Source organism: Microtus oregoni, unplaced genomic scaffold, assembly GCF_018167655.1.
Source record: "Microtus oregoni isolate MIOR12 unplaced genomic scaffold, Mior012 000014F_ref0000157, whole genome shotgun sequence".
Taxonomy (NCBI): Eukaryota; Metazoa; Chordata; class Mammalia; order Rodentia; family Cricetidae; genus Microtus; species Microtus oregoni.
Window position 1 is genome coordinate 10,904,039 of NW_024543073.1, and position 23,986 is coordinate 10,928,024.

The 23,986-nt window shown below is 43.1% G+C and overlaps 1 protein-coding gene across 4 annotated transcripts in view; it reads left to right on the forward strand.

Moving 5' to 3' along the window:
* LOC121455643 (regulator of G protein signaling 7 binding protein) overlaps positions 1–23,348 on the forward strand; it is a 102,482-nt gene extending 79,134 nt beyond the window's left edge. For 3 of the 4 annotated variants that reach the window (XM_041663228.1, XM_041663226.1, XM_041663227.1), the window contains 3 exons: positions 2,703–2,850; positions 6,670–6,740; positions 17,786–23,348. In XM_041663228.1, the coding sequence (XP_041519162.1) occupies positions 2,703–2,850; positions 6,670–6,740; positions 17,786–17,877 (311 nt within the window). In that variant the 3' untranslated portion in view covers positions 17,878–23,348. Of the gene's footprint in view, positions 1–2,702; positions 2,851–6,669; positions 6,745–17,785 lie in introns of those variants that run through there. The other variant, XM_041663229.1, reaches the window with a different exon arrangement.
* Positions 23,349–23,986: the final 638 nt, after the last annotated feature.

A 23,986-nucleotide genomic window follows, 5' to 3' on the forward strand; every position in this document is an offset into this window, starting at 1 on the left:
ATATGCAGCCATGACTGTGTATGCCCAGATGTGGGGGATTTGTATGCAGGTCTGCATAGGTAGGATACAGCAGAGTCTCTTACCCACTGAGTCATCTTCCATCCATAATATCCTAGATACCAAAGTCCTTAGCACTGTGTGAAGTAAGGCCTGCAACCTATATTTAAATGATTGATCACAAAATATACGTTAAAATTCCCATGTAATTTTAGATACCAACTTATATACGATTTTTCAGAATAAAGGGTGGATCCTAATCAAGTGCCAAGAAAAGTTCACATAAAAAAGAGTTCACAGAAGGACGTATTTAGGAGCCATTTTAGGATTCAAAAGTTGAAAGATTATAGACTAAAACTTTTCAGAGATCCATAAATAGACCACGTACAAAAGCATCTCTGGATATAAATGGGAGATGAGAGAACAATGCCATCCAAGTTCTCAGAGAAGCTTTGTGTGAGCACAGACTTCTGTGCACAGCCAACAGAACGCAGGTGCAAGCATGGCGGAGGGCTGGGAAGGATATGTATTTTGAGGCACACAGGGGCTAAGAACCATTTTCCACAGATCCCCTCTGAAATTTTCAGTCAAAGGTACATCCCGTACATGCCTTCATGTTACCTAGCCTTCAAAGTTTAAAAAGCTGAGGGCTTTCCCCGGGAGTCCCCCTTGGCCCTCTCCCAAATCACCCAGCTCAGGTTCAAATCCCCAGGTGAATTCTGCCCAGGGGTGGGCGGCAAATGGACACCTGCCTTTAGGCCAGGAGGCAAAGGCAAATGACTCTAAGAGGTCATTGCCCTCCGACTGTGAAATGATACAGTGCTAGATTATGTGCTTAATTAATTTCCACCCAGCAGCATGCCATAAGATTAAAAAAACAATTCCTCGGGCAAGCAACAGCCCCGGGGTCCCTGTGCACAAAGTGCACTGCCGAGGACCCAAACTTCCCATTGGGTAACTTGTCTTCATGCTCTGACTGAGTGCTCCAAGTTTCTGCTGGACTTTGAGGAAGGGTGCACAGGAAAGCTCCTGCCTTCCTCCTTCTGTTGCTAACTTCAGGGACAGAAGAGACAAACTGAGATGTCACCAGTTCCTAGGAATACTAGATTTTCCCCATGGCAGCCAGTCTCTTCACATGTTTGAGGGGATTTTTCGTTGCTGTTGTTTTTAAAGGATTGGTAAGACTGAGTCAAAAGGAAGTAAGTGAAACTTCTATATCATCCATTTTCAATGATGGCCAACAATTTAAATTTCTCTAGAATTATATCTACATACTAAAAATAAAATTAAGGAAAAGAGAATAAAACAGAAGAGATACCTTTTCTCCAAACTGCCTAATGTTGGATAGCAGCTTTGCAATTCTTTATATAGTTCCTGCTACTATCTACTGATGGCTCTTGCCTGTAGTCTTAGCGCTCAGCAAACTGAGGTCAGAGGATTGCCGTGAGTTTGAGGCCAGTCTGGGCTACATCCAGGACTATACAACAAGATCTTGTCTAAAGGAGAAGAGAGGGAGGAAGAAGGAAGGGGAAGGGCGATCTGAAGGACAGAGAAGAGGAGAAAAAGCAAGGGGTGGGGGGGAAGAACCAGTCTTTCTTCAATTGCTATTTCGCACATCAAACCTAGTGTTTGGTATTTAGCTGACAATCAAAAAATATTTATAGGGAATGAAGGAGCAAATAAATAAATAACGAAGCTGGAGAAGGTTGAAGCCTGGTTCTCTGACCATTTTCATGGTTCTGTAACTATAAACATCTTCAAAGTAACATAGGGGAGATTGTGATGTAGTATATACCTAGACCAAGGACTGTGGTCCTCTATCCAATCTCATGTCACCTTGTGGTTGACCCAACTTTTTGGAGTTGTTTGGTAGTTTATGTATTTGAGGCCAGGAACAGTAAACACAAGTCTTGTTTGTGCCTTGCTGTGGACAGCTGCTCAGGATGACGAGGCCCCTGGCACAACACCTCAGCTGGTGAGCTGTTAGTGTGTCAACACAGTTTTACTGCATCATAGGTCTGGGTTCCTTTATGTAGACTGCTGTGCTCATGGAGACTGGAAAGCCAAGGAATTGGACAGCTAGTCCATGCTCAGCAGCAGCCTGAGAAAGCCAGTGTCTGGGATCAGAGCGCACAGCAAGGGTCTCCCACACTCCCTGCTAAGCGTCACCTGCTCCTGACCCCGTTACTCATGCCTGACTCTAAGACCAAAAATCCAGCCTGTCTGTGTTCACAGGCTAAATCCTTGCTCCCAAGAAGAGAATCTAAGTCACTCTTGCCAGGTTACAAAGCAACTCTTCATCAAAGGTAGGGCCCTAAATTTTGTTTTGACTTTTAGGTAATGTTGATCCCGACTATCATTCCAGATTGTTGTAAGAGCCTACTATATACACACAAACATACACACAAACATGCATACATAATACACACAAATACGTACACACATACACACAAACATATGTATACAATACACACACTCAAACATGCATACACAATACACACACAAATACATGCACACACACAAACATGCATACACAACACACACGTGCGCGCGCGCGCATGTGCACACTTTATAACTCAGAGAGACATTAGGGTTAACAAGGCACTCCACTCAAAGCATAACCAGTCTTTGCAAAGACATGCTGAGGAGAGAAACTGCATTGCTGATGTCTTACTCCCCTTCCTTATCGAATACCTTTTCCTTAGGAAAGGAAGCTAGTGGAGGAGCGAAGAGTTTGGAGAGCAAAACTGAGGAGAACACTGAACCACCTGCCCTGGAGGACTCCTCCCTGTCCCCTCTAGACGGCCAGCAGCAGTCCTGGCAGGTTTCCACGGACATCGAGAACACTGAAAGGTAAGTGGGCCATACCCCGGACAGAAGCTGGCCCTCCTCCAGTCTGTGATACCCCTGGACAGACACCTACCCTCCTCCAGTCCGTGTCATTCAGGGCCACCAAGAGTACAGGGCTTTCTGTTTCAGGTTCGTGAGAAACAGGGCTTACTATGGTCTGACAGAGCAGCTATGCTAGCAGGAACTTGTTAGTCGGGTTTGCATCTCCGTGACAAAATCACTGAGAAAACAGCTTGAAGGTGAAAGATTTGTCCTGGCTCTTGATTTCAGAGGATATAGCCTAGGGAAAGCTGGATCCCTTACATTTAAACCTGAGACAATACAGGGGAGCCTCTAACAGAAGACACTACTCACCTGTGACAATCTGGAAGCAGAGAGAAAACAGAAGGGGCCCAAGGCAAGTTGCGACCTTCAAAGGCGTACCCCTGGTGGTGCGACCTACTTCCTCCAACTGGGCTCCACCTTCTGATTTGCCCTACCTCCCAATAATGATGTCAAATAATTTATCCACCAACGCACTAACCTGCCAATTAGGTCAGAGCCTTTGTGGTCTAACCACCTCTTAACAGGTCCTCCAGCTGGGGACCAAGCCTTCAACATATAAACCTTTGGGACCATTTTATGCTCAAATCACAGTAAGTGGTCCATACCCTATAGGGAGAGAGTAGCAGGATCTACAGCAGTTTCGGGCTCCTAGATCCTTGCCTACTTCCATCCAGCACAGCACATCTCCGTTGCAAATGGAAACAAACCAGGATTACAGGGCTGCAATCCCAGTACTTGGGAGGTGCTGTCTCAAAAGGAGAAGAGAAAAAGAAAGGAAAATAAACTGCATACTTCTTAGAAGAGAAAAGGACAGACCTATTCATCCAATGACTAGTTCCTAAATCACCCTTCTGTCTGAGGGAAGAGAATCTAAATTAACCAAAGACACTTCTAATAGATTCTTAGATTTGGGATGTTGGGAATGTCCTACTTAGCATTTTGGCCAATTCACAGGTTTTCACAGCCTTCTTTCCTCTCCTGGAATACACCTGATGGTGTGATATCACTTAGCTGCCAGAAGGAGCTAAGGCATTGACCTACACGGTTTATCATTAGAGAGAAGCTTTCTCCAGGAAGGAAAAATTCTAAGGTGATCCTTTTTATTGAGGAAGCAATGATAAAAGAATGAGAACCCATCCCGTCAACACGTTGAAAATGCTGTTCTGTGAAGCAAAAAGACGAGGTCCTTGTGTAGCCTTCCCACGAATGCCTTTGCCCTTTGCTATGAATGTTCCCAGAGCTGGTACAAAGAGACTGAATGAACTTGGGGGAATTCTACTCTGTGTTCCTCTGAGTGTATGACTCACTGAAAAGATAATGAACATTTTATTTTTTTTATTTTTAGAAATGGAACACACAATGGCATTTATAGCCATTGTGGTTCTACTTTCAGGTTGTAATATAATTCTAAAGCTAATTACCAAATTTCTGTGTTTATAGGAAATTGGAGCATGTGGTAATTGTGTGCTATTAATATAACTTGTATGTACTTCAATATCTGAGCATCCATACAATAAAACTTGTTTGTCTCAATTTCATAGATGCGTGAACAGATGATGAAAGGATCATGTATCTTAATTTGTAGGAATAAATTATTTTATAGAAATAAATAGAAAATTATTTGGTCTGTTCCCAGAGAAAGAAAACACATCGGTCAGAATGTTATGGCCAGGGCAGAAGCCATCTGCAAAGCCTTTCCTTTTCATACACCTCAAATAGCAGTTAGATCCACACCTCACGCTTTAAGAAACTGCCAGGCATGGTGGCACACGCTTTTAGTCCCAGTACTCCAGAGGCAGAGGCAGGTGGATCTCTGTGAACTGTGAGCTTGAGGCCAGCCTGGCCTACGGAGCAAGTTCCAGGATAGCCAGGGCTATATAGAAAAACCCTGTCTTGAAAAAAAAAAGGAAAAAAGAGAAGGAAGGAAGGAATGATGAGTGTCAGTAAGTATCGAGTAGGATAGCATCAAGTGTTTGCTGTTGGCTGGAACATAAGTCCAGGTTTTGGTCAAGAGAGGCAAGTCTGAGAGACGCAGGTAGTAAGAAACCCAGGCAGGGATGAGCTTCTTTAATGTTCCCTTTCTCTCTGCCCAGTGCTTGGTGGGCTGGCATTTAACCCACCAGAAGAGCTCTTTAAAAGTCCTTGGCGACTGCCCACTCTGGAAGTCAACCCAATCAATCTCTTCGTGGGTGCAGGGGAGGCACAGGGATTATCCAGTGAAAGGGGATGATGAAACTTTGTCCTCGTGGTGCGTCCTCATGGTGTATGCTCATGCTTCCCCTCCCATTGAACATGTCTTGAGATCTCCCATGGAAGTGCTTCTGAGGGTGGCCCAGCATCCCTGTGCCTCCTCTTCCTTCTGCTTCGTCTGCACGCTGTGCCCGTGACACTCCATCAGCCCCACAGCCTTGGATACCACTCTAAATGTTCCCAGGATCTTTCTATCCATGCACCAGGCTGCTCTCTTTTCCTTCTCTAGTCAGCACTGCCTGAGACTTGGACTCCCTTCAGATTTTGCTTGTTTGGTTTTTAATTTATTTACTTATTTCTTTTATAACCCAACCACAGTTTCCCCTCCCTCCCCTCTTATATTCCCTCCCCCACCTCCCTTCTGCACTGCCCCCAATGCACTTCTCCTCTGTTTCTGTTCAACAAAGTAAGTGTTAACTTTTGATCCTTCTGCCCCTGTCCCATGCGTAAGTATGGGTTTGTGCAACCAACTTTAGCTCAACTTTAGAATTCCCTTCCCCCGCAACATTTTTAAAGAAATGTGTTTACCTATCTATTTATTTCTTTATGTGCATTTAGGTGTGCGAGCATGTTTGTGTGCATGCTACACTATACATGTGAGGTCAGGAAGACAAGTCTGTGAGTGTGTGTGTGTGTGTGTGTGTGTGCGTGTATGCTACACTGCACATGTGCAGGCCAAAGGACAGGTTACAGGAATCAGTTTCTTCTTCTAACATATGGATCCTGGGAATTGACTTCAATGGTCCCTGATGGCCTCTCTCTTCCAATATCTCTACTATGAAGAGGTCTTCTCTGGAGGTCTCAAAATGTATCCCTTGTCAAGCCTGGTGGTATAAGCCCATCCCAGCACTCCGGAGGCTGAAGCAGGAGAGCCAGAAATTCAAGGCCCTCCTCAAAGAAACAAGGGCTGTGTATGTAGTTCACTGATAGAGAGACTCCCTGGCATTCACAAAGCCCCCCGAAGGGGGGTGATGCCCAGTGCCACACAACAATAACAACAACAATAGTAAGGATAGTAATAATAATGTGTTGCTCTGCTGACATTCTGCTCAGTTCATGGCAAGGAGAGACTTAAAACAAGCAGACAACAAGGAATCCACACAGAAGCCCAGCCATCTGGCCCTAAGTCTCAGTGATGCGTCCCAAGCCTGACTTCCCCAGGGGCCCACTGTTCCAATTGTGTGTCCTTGGCCTCTCTCTGTAGATCCATAGTCCTGTCCTCCATCGAAAGGCTCTCCACTGAATTCAGCCAGGTCAGACCAAAGGCAGTGCGGCTGAGGGCTGGAGCAGAATCCCTCCCGAGGAAAACATTTGGCAAGAAACTGCCTTGCTTCCAGAACCCACTCCTCTCAGATTTTCTTTCTTGTAAAAGCAAAGTAAATTGAATTTGTGTCAATGAGAAGCTGGAACTGGTATGATTCCATGTAGAGTCCCAGCCTGCATTCATGCAGGAGCACACACTGCTCGAGGCTTCATCTGGGAAATGCACAGCTAATTTTTTTTTCTGTCTTTTTATCACCTTTACAGAGACATGCGGGAAATGAAAAACCTCCTCAGCAAACTCAGGGAAACCATGCCTTTACCGCTGAAAAATCAAGGTGAGTCCTCGGACGTTTCTTTGAGCCAGCGATTGTCTTTAGCACGTTGAACTTGGAACCTGCTTCTTAGCAAGGTAATGCAAGTGCTTCCCACCAAGAGAGGAAGGCCTTGAACATTTCTCTTCCTTAGAGACCACGTGATGAGGTGACAGTCTCGGTGACAGAAGTAGAGAGATACTCTCACCTGAAATAGGATGCCCACGTCCCTGCCAGACCTGTCTTGCGCCATGGAAAGCACCACCACACTGGGTGTGCCTCCACGATAGGACCAAGAACATGTCTCTTGCCTGCACAAAGCTGATAGACTAGTGGAGAAATATCCCTTCATTTACATGTTCAATTATATAGAAATAATAATCGAAAGGATTAATATATATTAGGATACACAATGTGCCACTATCCTGTGTACTTCATTGACTTCTGCTATTTTGTCTTTCGTAATTATTTTCTTCCATATTAGGGGTCAAAGCAAGGGCCTTGCATGCTAGGCAAGTCGTCTACCATGAGCTAGATAACCAGTCCCCTATTTAAATCTAATAATAATTGGGGGGGGGTCTGTTATAGTTTTCCTAATCTACAGGGAACTAGGCCATGGGGATTAGTCAGTTTTTTCAGCGTCATCTAAATTATAGTAGAACAACTGGGTTGCGGATTTGATCTCAGGAAGTACATCTCCAGAGCTACGCAAGAGAATACAGCCTGACACAGACGCAGAAAGGGGTTCTCACCAGAATGAGGCATGGTCCTGACTGTGGTAACTGATGGATCCACTGTCCTTGGAGTCTGGCACACAGTTAGGAATACCACCTAATACAAACAAAAAAAAATGTTTGTTAAATCTTCACCCAGCTTTACAGGATTCTAGGACTGGAGATGCACACAGAAGTAAATAATAATGGTCTACAGAGCTAGTTCCAGCACAGGCTCCAAAGCCACAGAGAAACCTCGTCTCGGAAAGAAAAAAAAAACAAAAGTAAATACTATGAGCTTTGCATGAAGCATCCTTAGCCAGAACAGCCACAAGTGAAACATGAGCATCAGAAAGTGGTACCAAGAGAACCGGGAAAGGCTCTTTAGAGGCAAGAAAGAAACTCCTCCTGTTTACCCCGAACAAAGCCTGATCAGGAGGGAGGACAGTGCACTGTTTGCTGGGAGCAAGTGAAGCTGAGTGAAGAGGAGGGGAGGAGGAGGACTTGGCAGCAGGGCTGAAGAGCCTCTTGGCTCAGAGAGCATCTCAGCAGAAGGTGGAGAGGTGGAGATGGGAGAGCGTACCAGACAAGCGACTGAGAAGCAGCTTAGGCGGCACTAGTGGCTCTGGAGGCCTGGGTCAGAAGAGGGGGCAGGTCATTCCAAGTGAGCCCCAAGAGCCAGTTCATGAAGCCAAGCACTCCCCACCCCCACCCTCAGAGCCAGTCAGTGTGCCTCAGAGTACTGAAGACAGCAGGTGTGCAGGAACAGAATTTCACACAAAGCTGCTGAGAAGTGAGGATGGGTTTCGGCTGAAGGGCTTCAATGAAAGCTGGTCTTGAGTTCAGATTCTGGCTCTGTCGTTGTCCAACCGTGTGGCCTAGAGCAAGCTGTTTGCCATCTGGAAATTTCAGAGTTCTTGTCCCTGGTTGGGGGAAGCCTTCAGATGGTGGCTTGAGGATTAAAGAGGTGGCAGACCGCCTGCCTATAGTCAATCTTTCTCGAGCAGTCAAAGTGCAGGGACACTTCGTTGTTGTCGTGTTTGCGGAAACCGTTCTCATCATTTACCAGCTGGGCCACCAGACTTGCTCAGAACTCCAAGCCAGCAGCAAGTAGAACTCAGCCTGCAAGCACCAGGGGTCATGTCCACATCAAATCCGTCTTGAGCTCCAGGCCAGAGAGCAAGCCTCTGGGACTTCACATTTGTAGCCCGTTAGGATCAATAAGTTTGGCAATCTCCCCTGTGGCCTCTACCCTGGCCTCTTACTAAACCACACATGCAGCTTCCCAGCAGGGTAACTTCCCACGGTGCCCGGTCTGAATGTTGTGAATTCCGTGAAGTCTATATTTTAAGTGAACCCATCTTAAGCCTTCCTTCCACAACTGGCGCTAGTCCACACAGCCATTTCGGAACTGTGTGTTGACAGAAAGACTGAAACTTCATTTTTATTAGGTAAATTTTAAAATCATAGGAGGTAGAATATAAATAAATACTTTTATATTCTCTGAAGAGAAAAATTATTGAACTTTTAAATGTGTTTGTAAAATAAAAGAGCAACAGCAGTAAGTGTTGGTACTGCTGTTGAAAGCATAAAAGGGAATAATGGCCCAAGTAAATAATACCAGGCCTTAAACCGTGAATTCAACTGGAAAATGAAAATACGAGGATTTATGCAGGAAGTGGTTCATATTCTAACAATAAAAAGAATAGCCGAGGCAAAGGGCTTTTGGGAATCCAGGCATCGCCTTCTGTAGAGAAATGTAAACACTTAGCAAGTTGGCCCCATTCACAGCGTGCTGTCAGTGGGCAGAGGGGTGTGAGAATCGGAGGAAGAGGCCAGACAGGCCCTGGGGCGGGGAGGGGGGGATAACCAGTCTCTCGAGACATTTTCTGACAGGCACATATGGTAATGCCACCTTTCAGAACTCATCCAGATTCTTCCCTCTGACTCCATAGACTGGGATGACCACAGGGGCTCCCCATACTGGCCACCTGTGGGTCTGGCAGGTCTTAGCTAAGGTGTGCAGGAATGGGGTGACGTGGGGGGACATTCCAGTTCTTTCGCGTACAACCTTGCTCTCCAAAGCTGGTTCTAACTGGTTGGAAACCATTATAGCGAGCCATCTGTCTCTTTTCTGGCTTATTTCCTTTCTGTTTTTATTCCATTTGCATGTGTGTTGGAAACAGAAAAGGGGGGGGGGGTGTCACTCACGGCCCTGGCTTTCTGTGCTCCGACTGCTGGTCATGCGAACCCCTGCAGCTCAGACTCTAGTTCTCCACTTAGATGTGGTCCTGAGTTCATTTCAAGACTTGGTTACATCTCCCCAACTCCCTGCTCAACAAATGCTCGCTTGAAGTTGGTTTTCAGTGGGAAAGAAAGGGAGAGCGACCAAGGGCAGGGCTGTCAATCATCCCTGAGGCAGCTTCATCTCATACCTTGCCTTCTCTGTCGGTGTCCTTCTAGCTTGAGCTTGGAGACACAAGTACCCAGAAGGAGAGTGGGCCACCCTTGCTCTGTGGCACCCCCAGGGCCGGCTGCAGTCAATGTCCATGTCTCCTGGCTCTAGACCTGCTGTTCCTTTCCCTGCTCTAGTGCCCCTCCTGTCCTCTATTCTGGCTCATTGGCACGGCTGCAGGGAGCTTCATTAATTATGATCAGCTTGCTGTGTCAAATGGATTACAAATGGAACCACCTGTGGGGAACCCGCAAGGTTACTGACAAAGGCTCTAAGGAGACTGGGAAGTGAAGGGCAAACCTCTTCGAAACGCCTGCTGTTATAAAACAGATCAGCCGAAATAGATTAAACCTGAAAGACAGTTTCACCTTTGCTACAGCTCTGACTTAATGAGGTCGGGCTGTGGGATGTGTTGGTAACTTTACTCATGCGTGGAACTCAGTTGTTGACAGCATGCACTAGAATCCATAGGAACTGAATCTGCTCTGGAACGGGATTCGGTCAGTCAGGAGGGGAGTATTTCAGAAGAGACATGCCTCAGATTTTATGTAATGTCAGAGGACTAAGCAGGAAGATTGGAGAGGTCAGATATGACTCATAAGGAAGAAAGCAGAGTCAAGGATGAGTCTGAGTTCAGTCCTGGAGAGCCGAGTGAACGATGGCATTGGTCATTAAGTGGAGAGAAGGAAGCCAGAGCCCTCAAGGCAGAACATGACCACAGTTTTGGACATGGAGGGAACGGTAATGTTCAAGGGTTAGTAGTGTTGAGGGAAGACTTGATCCAGGAAAACTGGCAACAGATTTGAGGATTTCCAGAACAGTGGTCCTTGGAGCCCTACAGACAGCTACAGCTGTCAACGAGAAATTGGCCAGAAGACTGTTCTGGGGTTCAAAAATGTAAGTCTTGAAGAGAGGAAGAGCAGTTCACACAGGGATCCTAAGAGGAGAATCAAATGAACATTGCAAAATGAATGGAAGAAATTTGCAAGGAAGGAAGGGCTAATGATGCAGGGTGATTGGGCTGGATAAAACCTGCCGAATCTGAAGGATTTGGCATAAAGGTAGTCACTGGTAGTGCTGGTAAAAGCAGTTAACTTGGAATTTGAGACAGGGAAGCCTGGTTGAGGAGATATCCAAAGAGAGGGGGCTATAGAGCTGGGACAGCAAGGATGAATAGATGAAGATTTTCATAAACAGTTGTTTTTAGCATAGTAAGAAGATGGGATTCGAGGCAGCTAATCTACCCAGGCAATAGTTTATAGAAGTGATGGGAACAGGAAGGAAGGCATGGGGCAATCAGAAAATGCAAATAAGTAAGCAGCTAAAGCTAATCTCAAAGGGGGGATTACCCATCAACCAAAGAGGAAAGGATGTGGGGGAAGGGAAGCATATGTAAAGATGGAGAAGTAGGAGTCCATGGGCCTAAGTAGGTCATTTTAAGTAGGTTTTGTTTGTACTATCCCCTCCTTCATAAAACTTTCAGTCCACTCTGACTAGACTGTTTATTTGAACCTGAACGAGGCTGCCATGGTACCTCAGTATCTGTGTTTATACTACGTCCTTCATTCAGAATGCCTACCCCATTGAACAAATACTCAAGTTCTTCTCATTCCTTGTGGCCAAGAATGGTTGCCAAGGCCTACATGGATCTTCCACAAAAGGTGCTCAAAATGGAAATAACACCTTTGCCCCCTCTTCTTGGAAATTCTCATAACACTGTATTTGGGTCTTTCTCATGCACAGTGAGAAACAAAGCCAGGATCCATGTTTCTTTTAAATCCCATCTTGGTGTTATCCTCACTGCTTATCACAGGGTGTTTTAGTTACTGAACTCATTGTTGTACTAAAAACACCTGACCAAAACAACTTAAGGGAAGAAGGGCTCTTTCTGGCTTACAGTTCGAGGGGATACAGTCCGTAACGGCAAAGAAGTGTGACAGCAGGGCAGACTTTGGGAGAAGGAAAGCACTTGTGAAAGCAGGGAAGTTAGAGGAGGCAGGGAATATTCAGGTAACGTTGAAGCATCACGAGCTGCTGGTCAAATTGTTTTCCTAGAAAAGGGAGCAATGAATATGATGCTCTTCTCTCTCTGATTCAGCCCAGAGCCTCATGGAGGACTACAGTCTACCTGCAGGGTAAATCTTCCCACCAAAGCTAATGACACATCTGGAGATTTGTTTCCCTGATAATTCTACATCCCATCAAGTTGACAATCAAAATTAAGCAGCACATAAAGCCTTGTACTTAGTAGGTCTTCTGTTAATTTAGCAGCTCTCAAGGTCCGCTCTTATGACTTGCAATATCTGTTGCTGTAGGATAATCTTTTTGTATACTGTGAAGATGTGTCTTTGCCAAAGCCTTCTGGTGGGTTTAATAAAGAGTTGAATGGCCAATAGCTAGGCTGGAAGAGGTTAGGTAGGAAAGAGAAGAACTCAGTAAGAATCTAGGAATGTGAGAGAGGCCAGCAAACACAGAGGGGGTCAGACAAACAGAACAAAAGGGAGGTAAAAAGCCATGTGGTAGAAGCGGTAGAATGTAGATTAATAGAAACTGGTTCATTTGCGTTATAAGAGCTAGTGGGACAAGCTTAACTAAGGCCAAGCTTTCATAATTAATAATACGTCTCATTATTTGGGGGCTGGTGGTCCCAATGAGAAAGTACTACTACAATCAGTAGCTCTAGGAACTTGTAAGAAAACATGCTTTTCTGGCTCCACGCCAGACACTGTTCTAGAAACAAGCAGGGTGAAGTCAATCTGTGCATTCAAAGGGCTCAGATGACACTAATACATCAGTTGTTTGAGAGTCACTGAGTCCTCTAAAATGTGTTCTCTATATATATTTGTGTGTGTATATATATGTATGCATATATACATATATGAATAGAAGCATTTGTACAAAGACGGCTACAGTTACCATCTGACCATCTCTCTTAATTATGTCTGAGAACACAGCTTCAAACTCAGATTATAGTTTTAAAATTTCTCAGTTTTATGTCCCTCTTTTTTCTCAAAATGCAATCTGTGTAACAAATATTAGCAAAAGGAAATCAAATAATGGAGAAAGAGCATCCCTGTTTCTTAAGAGAGTCAAGGGTCCTTGAACTTACTGATGGTTAGAATTCCTAGGCTATCTTTTCATTCACTTTCTCCTAGTTTCTTCTTCCTTTATTTCCTCTCCCACTTTTTGTTTTTTGTTTTAGATCTGTCATTAGTTGTGGTTTTGTGAAATTGCAAACTTAGGGAAAAAATAACTAATAGAATCCTTAACACACCCCATCCAAACATGTGTTTACAGTAAAATCTAACAATTTCCTAACAAGTTCAACTGGATTTGCCCAGTGATTTTAAAATGAGACAGGAAATATTCCACTTTGCTCACATTCTTTCAGCAGCCCTTCAAACTTATGAGACAGGATTTTAGTCCATGTGGTGAGACATGCCTACCTGGAGCTGAGTCAGTGTCAAAGGTTTCGAGGAACCTTTGCAGCTTAATGAATTGTAGAACTCAATAAAGGTGTAGCTTTCCTATGCTGTAGAAAGCTGTTTTGGATTTGTGCCAAGGATTCTCAAGCTCTTATTTTTCCTCTGCTCTAGGCAATGATCAGACAAGCTCTAGGCTAGGCAAAGGTGAAACAACACACATCAGAGACAGACCCAAGCCAGTCGTCATTCTTTTTTTTTTCCCCTGTTATTAATGTTGCTCTCATTTTTTTTCCTTTTTTTTTCCATTTTTTTATTGAGAAAAGGAGAGAAAAAAAAACAAGTTTCCACCTCCTCCCAGCCTCCCATTTCCCTCCCCCTCCTCCCACCCTTCTCCCCCTCCTCCCACCCTTCTCCCCCTCCGCCCACTCCTCTCCCTCTCCCTCTCCAGTCCAAAGAGCAGTCAGGGTTCCCTGCCCTGTGATAAGTCCTAGGTCCTCCCCTCTCCGTCCATTTCTAGGAAGGTGAACATCCAAACTGGCTAGGCTCCCACAAAGCCGGCACATTACGTAGGTTCAAAACCCCGTGCCATTGTCCTTGGCTTCTCATCAGCCCTCATTGTTCGCCATGCTCAGAGAGTCCAGTTTTATCCCATGCTTTTTCAGTCACAGTCCAGCTGGCCTTGGTGAGCTCCCAGTAGATCAGCTCCACTGTCTCAGTGGGTGGGTGCACCCCTCGTGGTCCCGACTTCTTTGCTCATGTTCTCCGAGCCAGTCGTCATTCTTAATAGGTAGCAGGACCTTTGCTGAATGTCAGCATTTCCCATCCATCTTAAGACTGTGTCCACTTGTAACCTTTGCTGAATGTCAGCATTTCCCATCCATCTTAAGACTGTGTCCACTTGTAAGTGAAGCATCAGCCTGTGCACATACATCTCTGCAGCATAGATACTCTGTATATTTGTGCACACATATCTGTGCATCATAGATACCCTGTATATATTTGTGTGTGCACACATCAGTGCAGCATAGATACCCTGTATATGTGTGTGCATAACACTGTGCATCATAGATACCCTGTATATATATATATATATATATATATATATATATATATATATATATATATATGTATATACATGTGCACACACATCTATGCAGCATAGATACCCTGTATATATATAGATGTATGTGTGTGTCCACTTGTATATATATATATATACATACATATGTATATATACACATACATATGTATATATACACATATATACATATGTATGTGTATATATATATATATAGTGTGTGTGTGTGCCCACACACATACACACTCACATACCTACAAAAAAGGTTGAATGAGAAGAATTGCAATACCATAAAAGGCTCTTCTATAGAAAGAAGATTTTGTTTACAGTAATGGGTAAGTAAGACAGTCTTGGTGAAAATCTCATACCTGTGTATGACACCTCTGTACTTTTTTTTTAATTTTTTAATTTATTTATTTATTAAAGATTTCTGCCTTCTCCCCGCCACCGCCTCCCATTTCCCTCCCCCTGCCCCGATCAAGTCCCCCTCCCTCATCTGCTCAAAGAGCAATCAGGGTTCCCTGACCTGTGGGAAGTCCAAGGACCACCCACCTCCATCCATATCTAGTAAGGTGAGCATCCAAACTGCCTAGGCTCCCCCAAAGCCAGTATGTGCAGTAGGATCAAAAACCCATTGCCATTGTTCTTGAGTTCTCAGTAGTCCTCATTGTCCACCATGTTCAGCAAGTCCGGTTTTATCCCATGCTTTTTCAGACCCAGGCCAGCTGGCCTTGGTGAGTTCCCGATAGAACATCCCCATTGTCTCAGTGTGTGGGTGCACCCCTCGTGGTCCTGAGTTCCTTGCTCGTGCTCTCTCTCCTTCTGCTCCTGATTTGGACCTTGAGATTTCAGTCCGGACACCTCTGTACTTTTAACATTTAAAAAAAAAAAAGAGCAAAACACAGCCTGTGGCAACAGAACATGCATAGATACTTCCCTTAAATATGCAGTAGACAGTTCTTTCATGATGAAAGCAATACACAAAAGAAAGGTGTTTAAATGGTAGATCTTACAAGTCAGAGAGAGATCTTTCTTGTCTATAAATGTCTTTCTACTTTTGATGACTCTGCTCCCAAACAGCCCTGAATTTCCAGTGAACTTGAAATTCGAAAAGTATAGCTATTACCTAAAGAGATCCTGAGCTACACTTCAAAGCCCCATCCAGTTAGGTTAAGTTCATTGACCATTTGGTAGTTAAAATAAGAGTCCCAGAACTGATGAAAAGGTGATTTATGTATGGTTCCTTTCTTTTCTAAAAATACGATTCGCCTCTGGGAGTTCTCCCTGCACAGTGAGGCCCCAGCTCATGCAGTGGGCCTGGCATTTCCTCCAGGGTCTTAACGCATTTGAAACAAGTTAAATATAGATGAAAGAGACTGTAATCTTAGCTCTCAAAATATTGATGCCCGGATTCTTGAAATTTATTTTTCACAATTAAAAAGATAAAAATGAAACTAGTTTTCTCCACATTTAAAGAACGTGAGTTTTACAGCAGTTTTAACCACTGGAGACTAGAAAGGGGATGGGGGCAGAGTCATTTGCTGCGCCCAGCTGGCCGACCACTTTCTCCTTTGGTTTAAACATGCTTCTCAGAGTACAGCTAAATTTATCACAAATTAAACCAGTGCCAAGATCTCTATCAGCTTGGGTGGGAACTATTCATTTTCTAGTAAGTATAACACATTGACACACAAGAGAGTCTTAAGGGAAGATGAGGGCGCTCAGGTACCTGGGGGAAAATGGTTTGATGAGAGGATCAGGAAGCCTGGGTTTATCTTTGTCCTCAACAGTTTCCTAAGCATCCAGGCTCTGTAATGAAGAAAAGCAACCCTCAACCACAAACCAGTTCTGTTAACATGTGGTGCCTTCCTTCCTGTATCCACGCCATCATCTAACTTTGGATAATGCCTCTGGTGGCGCTTCAATCTCCTTTAAGGTTGGGAGTGGGAAAGGGGAACCCCTCAACCCTACTCTGAAAAGCCACCTGACGGTCCTCAATGCCAACCATCCTTTGTGTCGCAAGCAGACCTTGCACTAGCTCTGCTCCTGCTGGTGGTTTCCAGCTAATACTTTACAGTCCTCTAGCCTCTGAAACCCATGCTTGCAATTCTGCTCTCCCAGGACCCCCCGAACTTCTTTCGTTTTAGACTAAAGTAGGTTTTAAGAGCCCAGCTCAGGAAAACAAGCTAGTCTCCTGGTTCATTTCTTCCTCTACTTCTTATTCTAAAATTTTGACCCCAAAAGTGTTAAATCAATAGTTATCAATCTAACCTAATGCATATGTATGTACATGTGTGTCTTATTGTATGTATATATTTGCATATATGTCTTTTTATATAGATATATATGCATACGTATGTGGAAAGACACAACCTAAAATACCTGAAATTTCTTCCTAAGACAAAAAGGGAATAGAATGGAACCAAGAAAATGGTCCTATATAAAGGAAAATAGTTACTAATTATCAATTTAAGTGAGTACTTCCCATAATATAATCTTCACTTAAGGTAAGTATCATTCACTGCTAAACCCGAATTCACATACAGGGACATCAAAGTTTAGTGAGGCTGAATGCAAACCGAGACTGCACTTTCGTTTCCTGGCCACCCAGACCCAAATAATCACACGGAAACTATATCAATCACAACACTGTTTGATCAGTGGTTCAGGCGTATTTCTAACTATCTCTTACATACTGAATTGACCCATTTCTATTCATCTGTGTATCCGCACAAGGCTGTGGCTTACCAGTAAGGTTCCAGTGTCTTTCTCCTTCTTCAGCTACATGGCATCTGCCTGACTCCACCTTCTTTCTCCCTGAATTCAGTTTAGTTTTCCTGCCTATTCTGTCCTGCCATAGGCCAAAGCAGCTTCTTTACCAACCAAAGGTAATAAAGCATATTCACAGTATACAGAGGGGAATCCCACATTAGTTGAGTGATGGATGAGGGTCACAGAAGGCAAGCTTACAAAGCCAAGCTCACTCAGATGTTGGGTTGCTTCAGTTAAGGCAAGTGCAGCTTCTCCCAACTGGAAGGCCGTCTCCCAGCACTTTCAATTGAATTATAACCAGTGGTTCTCAGCCTTAGAGTATCTGTCCCAGGGGGACAGTTGGCCAGATCTGGGAACGTTTTTGGTTGTCCCAAAAATGCCTGATAGAGGCATCCTAGTGAGTGAAGGCCAAGGACATTGTTGAAGTCCTTCAGTGATGGGGATAGCCTCTAACAACAAAGCATTGCTGAGATCCTTCAGTGCTAGAGATAGCCTCTTGTCCAAAACATTGACATTGCTGGGGTTTAGAGTGTGTTGGATGGGATGATGGACTTTTAAAGCCACTTCATAAAGAGAGGATTCTTTTGTCTGTGCCTTACTCCTATGTACATTCTGTCCCATCACAGATGACAGCAGCCTTCTGAATTTAACTCCCTACCCCATGGTCAGAAGACGGAAGAGAAGGTTCTTCGGGTTGTGTTGTCTTGTGTCAAGCTAGGCGGTTCCCCCTGGAAACTCACCGCCAAGATCGCCTGAAAAACACCCCAGAACTGGAAACCTCCACACAGCCAAACGCCGAGAATGGTTTTGACCACCTTTTTTATGCTTCCTTCTTACTTTTATCTGCCTCTCCCTGCCCTTTTCAATAATTTTACACTTGAAAGCAGCTGTCGTCAAGGAAAAAAAAAAAGAACAGATTCAAAAATTGCAGCCTGTTTTTAAAGAGGTTTTAAAAAGTTGACATTGTGCATGTCTGCTCTGAACCATCCCATGACAGATGCAAGAATTATGATTTTTAAATTATTTAAAGGTTTTTTAAATGTATTATACAGAGAAAAATTATTTCACATATAATAGTATATCTGTAGCTCTTGCTGATCTCATGTTAACCATTTACCAGATATAAAAGATGTCTCTAAACATAGAAATCTATTTTAAACAGCAAAACTGTTCAGAAAAACGCAACCTATGAGTATCATTAGAAATAATACTATACCCGAACACACACCACCTCACGTGTTGTTTTCCCTGCGCTCATTTACATTTAGTCTTCCATTCTGTCAGAATCTAAGTGTCAACATAAAAAAAATCATAATTTATAATGCAACAAAACCATATATGAAACATACATTTTGTAAATACTCAATAATCCTATTATCTTCGTACACTGCATATGGGCAACTAATTTCCTTTTAATCCAATGGTGTCTTTTTAAGCTTCTTGGAAAATGAAGTTATCCAGTTAGGAAATGGTGTAGTAACCTATACAATTACCCTCAGATGTAAAACTGAATATTATCACATTTTGTTTGAATTGAAACCTGAAGCATGGAGTCCGCACATCAGCATAGTGTTCAATCTTTTAGGGCATGCTGGAATTAGCTCAGAACATAAACTCTTTAACATTTTACATTATCAATGAAGAAAATGTTTTAGTTAAGCTTAGCTTGTCTCATTTTAGATGACTATGCAGATACGGCTTTTCCAATGTTACTCTCTGTCTTGTCTTAATGTCTAGCATCTTGAGAGCAGGACACACTAAGCAATACTGTATCTTAGCAAAGGGGGAGCCACCTACTATGCTTCCACGCTCATGGCTCTGTTCTTCCACTGAACTGGTTATATGGTACAAATCCCATTATCTTTTACTTTCTTCTGTCCTCCCTTTGACCCTTTTCCCAAGCAGAATTCGCCGTGAGTTGGAAGATGGATCTTTGCACTTTTTGCCTTGTTCTCCATTCTCTGAACAATCTTCAAGTCAGACAGGAGGTGCTGGTGCCCAACCTTGAGAGGGACAAACTAGCTTCAAGTGGTGGCTTTAAGCCCAGGTTTGGGTAGGCACTTATTTGGACACTGATATCAATATCCTGGCCTAAAAACAAAATGGTGTAAAGCCTTTCACTTTACAGAACATGGAAAACATGGATAATTATTGTATTCGGTTGAATTCTATGAAATGGCTGATCTCTGACTGTTTTCACCTATTTAAAAATGGCAGTTTCACATCATTCAACCTAATATCTGGAAAGAAAACTGTACAGTACTTTAAATTTTCTCCTATCTTTTTGTATTAAAAGTGAAAGAATTCAGGGATGAAAAAGGCCTCCAAAGTCTCTCACTGGTCTGCATTTCCGTTCCACCAGTTGCTGTGGGCTAATCTCTTGGAACCCCACACTACGTTCCACTGAGCCGTTAACTGATGCATTCATTGTTACAGACATGAGTGGATTCACTAGAAGAAGTACTTCTGACAACTTACAGGAGAAAATTATAGTTGTTCTGAATTGGAGTGTTCATGGAGCAATAGAAGGAATGTATTATTTAGACTCCTGACAAAGCAAGGAACCACTCGCTCCCAGCTCACCTGGCCCCGACATCTTAACTAAGCTTCGTATTCGCTAAAGAATACAGGTCTCTTCAAGTGAGGTAGAGGTTATCTCATTTATGAGCTATCGTTTCTAAATGGCATGTTCTCAGCCCCCGTCTCTTTCTGTCACACACTCTGACTGAACTGAACCCCACACTTCAGCTTCGTTCCTAGCAATCCATGCAGACTTGCTGACGGATAAGCCCGCGGGGTGCAGCACGCTCCTGTTGCTGCCTGACCTAAATCGCTCCGGCTTTAGTTCGTTTGCGTTCGCTCTCTCCTTAGTTGCAACGTGATAATAACACCTTTTGTGCAATTGTCCTTTGTACAACTGAAGACTGTTAAAAAAAAAAAAAATCAGGTCTCACCTCCATGTCTGAGAACGCCATGGTAGCTATTCATGGAGATGGGAGTACGTCTAATCGCCTAGCCAGACTTCCGTATCTAAGGTAATATAGTCCAAGCACCTTACCTTTTATTCAGTGCCTGTTCTCCAGCCTTTGCTCAGTTTTATACCTCCCACAGACACACTCTGAGATTTACAGACAACCATGAAGTAGCAGGTCCTAAAGCAACATTTAGTAATCTAAGCTCTGATAACTATGTTGGCTTCTGGTTGCCGTGGGTGATTCACCACCTCCCCTTAGATATGCCAAGTGCATCCGGTAGGAGCTGCCCCTCTCTCCTGTCACCTTGCCAATGGACTGTCTCGGATGTGGTTCCATGAGATAAAGCTGCTGCCTCCCTCCCTGCGGAAGGTTATCTTTGAGCTCACAGAAGCACCCAGCCCATCTGGCGTAGGAGAAAACGCTGACTATTGTCTCACAAACAAACCCACACGCTTCAAACAGAAAAGAATGACACTTTTTTGTGTGTGGCACACACTCATTTTATCACCTTACTTTTTATTACCTATTTTAGCTTTTCCTGCAAATTGTAAAGAATACATTTGTGTGTGTGTGTGTGTGTGTGTGTGTGTGTGTAAAACCTGTAGAACATCACCATGTATAAAAGTAAGCATCATCTGCCCCCCCCCTCCACAAATGTTTTGTGTAAAATCAAGTTCCTGGGCTCTAAATCAGTTGGGGGCAGACCCAAAGGCTCCTTCGAAGAAACATGAAGTAACCTTAAGGCCAAAGTATCACTTCGATGTCTGACCCCTGATGTGTAGCGTCTAGATGCAGACCCACTGCGAGCTGCCCTGTTGTGCCATTCGTTGTTCGTGTACAATGAAGGCTATCGATGCAGCAAGAGCCCTAATGCCGGCGAAATTCTCAAGCCTGCCCAACCTTTGGGTTCCTCCTTACGCCTGTGAAAAGTTAGGATGCTCATATTTAGGCAATGCTGCCACCTAGTGGAAGGCCAGCTTCACAATGGCACAAAGCAAGTATTCAAACCCGTCTCATTTATTTTAGAAAACCCGTGAATGGACCAGATTAACAACGAACCCATTAGGACTTCCAAACTGTGAACATCTCAGGATTGAAAGAATTACGAATTGTCATGCAGTCTAAGTCCCTTCTTCACACATCCGTGCCTAAGAAGCAACATCTCTGTTTTCCTTTTGTTCTGGAATATCACGACAGAAAATGCTTACCTTTCCAGTAACTATAGGTAGAATGAGGAAGAGCAGTGCTACTATATCAGCCTCACAATAAGTTGCTATAACTAATTACAGCATCCTCAGTACATCCAATAACATAAAACGACTGAGTACCATACACTTCAAATTTGAGAAAAGTTGGGATCGTTAAGTAAGTTGTCTGGAATAACTAGTTAACCTCTCCTGGGAGCAATATTAGGTCCATACTTTAATCAAAATAAATTCTAATTAAAATAAATATTCAAAATTTAAAACTTGTGAATAAATAATAAGCATAAAAAGACTTATAAGTATCCGAGACGTTATTTTAATGTGGGGGATAAAAGCCTTTCTCAGCATAATACCAAAGGAAGATGTGATAAAGAGAAGATGGATGGGTTTGACTGACATTATCTTTTAAAAGAAGGTAAAAGTTCTATACAGTAAATAATAAACCAAATCAAGAGAAAATAGTATTTGCAGTTCATGCAAGAACGAGATTGGACCTCTACAGCACTTGGGATGGGCTCAGTTGTTTACAAGAACGAGATTGGACCTCGACAGCACCTGGGGTGGGCTCAGTTGTTTACAAGACTTGTACTTTTCCCAGCACTGCTTGTACGATTGTTGGTCTATCCCCTAAACTGAAAGGATGAAAGGTAACAATCACATACATTTTGTTTAACACTGTTTCTCATCTCAGATCATAGTGCTGTAAACACACCAAATAATAAAAACATGCCCACTGAATGAGTGAATAGTGAATGAATGGCATTAGAGTATTTCGTGAGTCAGAGAAAGAATCTAACTTTCCAGGAGAATCAAGAGCTAAAGAATCAAGGCTGTAATAAGGACCATAAGCTGTAATAATCCACCTATAGCATTAAACATATCTGAACACACTAGTAACAAAGACTGCATATATGAACAACTCAGAAAGGTATGCATATAAATCATTCAAGTTCCTGGGGACAGGAGGAAATTTCAAATATAAATATTCCCTTGTAGCCAACAAGAGTATAAACTGATCTGACCTTTCCAGAAAGTGTTTTGGTACTATGCATTTTTCATGCACACTCTGTAATTTCACATTAAGGAAATTCTCCTTTTAAAAGTTCAGCAATGGGCCAGCAAGAAGACTCAACAGGGAAAGACTACTCTTGCCACCAAGCACGTTAGACCCCTGAACTCACATGGGAGGTGGAGGCAACTGACTCTCTTGCAGGTTAGCCTCTAATCTACACACACACACACACACACACACACTGAATAAATATTATTATGTTATTTAATGTTCAGCAAAAAAAGTGAGCTAAGATGCATTTAGTCATTATTTTAAAAGTCATACAAGAAAGGACGTTTTGTAAATATGCCTACATTGTATGGTTAAATATGGTATATCCTTTCAACGGATACCGTGCACCAGTTAAGAATGCTCACCATGTGTATTTATTGAAATGTGTATTTATTGAAATGTGCAGTTTTGTTGTCAGATGAGAAAGGAAATAATAGGAGACTTTCTAGAGAGTTACCCTCTTACTAACATACCTACACGTGTGTACGTTACCGAATCAGAAAGACTGTTTCCCTGCAGAATGCCAACATTTCTCTCTGGGAGGTGAGATTTGGAGCAATTGTATTTCTTTCTGCATATCTGTGATTTCTGACTTTTTCACAAAGAGCATGTAGTATCTGTATAATTTTTTTCAGGGAATAAACACTGACGTTGACAATATATATTAAAAGAAAACATGTTATAATACAGTATGTATAGTATGATACAATATTTGTAAAAAAAGAAAATCACATATAAATATATCTACGTATGTATATATATATATGCATAAGAAAGCTAGAAGGCCATACACTACTATGTTAATAGCCGTTATCCACGGGTAGTGGGATTATGGGTGATTATTTTTCTTTTTGCTTTTCTGTGTTTTCTAATTTTTCTACAATGAACATGTATTACTTGTGTAATAAAAACTAATAATAAAAGTTTAAAAAATATGTCAAGCAGACATTCTAAGTCATTACTTGTTTCATCCCCTCCCCCCTTTCCACCCTTGTCAAAATATGAGCAGTGGGACATGGTGAGGGAGTGCCAGGGCGACATAAGAAGATAGAGGAGAAGGGGTGGGGGTGAAAAGTAAGAGAGAAAGAGGGGAGGGGGAAGGGAGGGAAAAAAGAAGGAGAGAAAGAAAGCCATCCTGTAAAATCAACAAAGGAAACATGAAAGGGACTTTGGGAACTGTTTCACCAATAGCAATCTCCAAACCCAGCTCATCTGACAGCCGCAAGAAGACCGAAGGAAACAGCATTGAATCATTTCCTTTTCTAATAAAAGGATACAAGTATGTGCTTGAATGCACACACATACTCCTGCAAGTGCCCACACACCCAAAGAAAGAGCTACCAATTCCAGCCGGGTAGTGGTGGCATACACCTTTAATCCCAACACTTGGGAGGCAGAGGCAGGCGAATCTCTGTGAGTTCAAGGCTAGCCTGGTCTATAAAAGCTAGTTCTAGGACAGCTAGGGCTGTAACACAGAAAAACCTTGTCTCAAAAAAAAAAAGAAAAAGAAAAAGAAAAAAATCTACAAATTCCAGCAGGAATGGACCCCAAGAAAGTTTTCAAAGGCAAAGTGTTGGGCTCGCT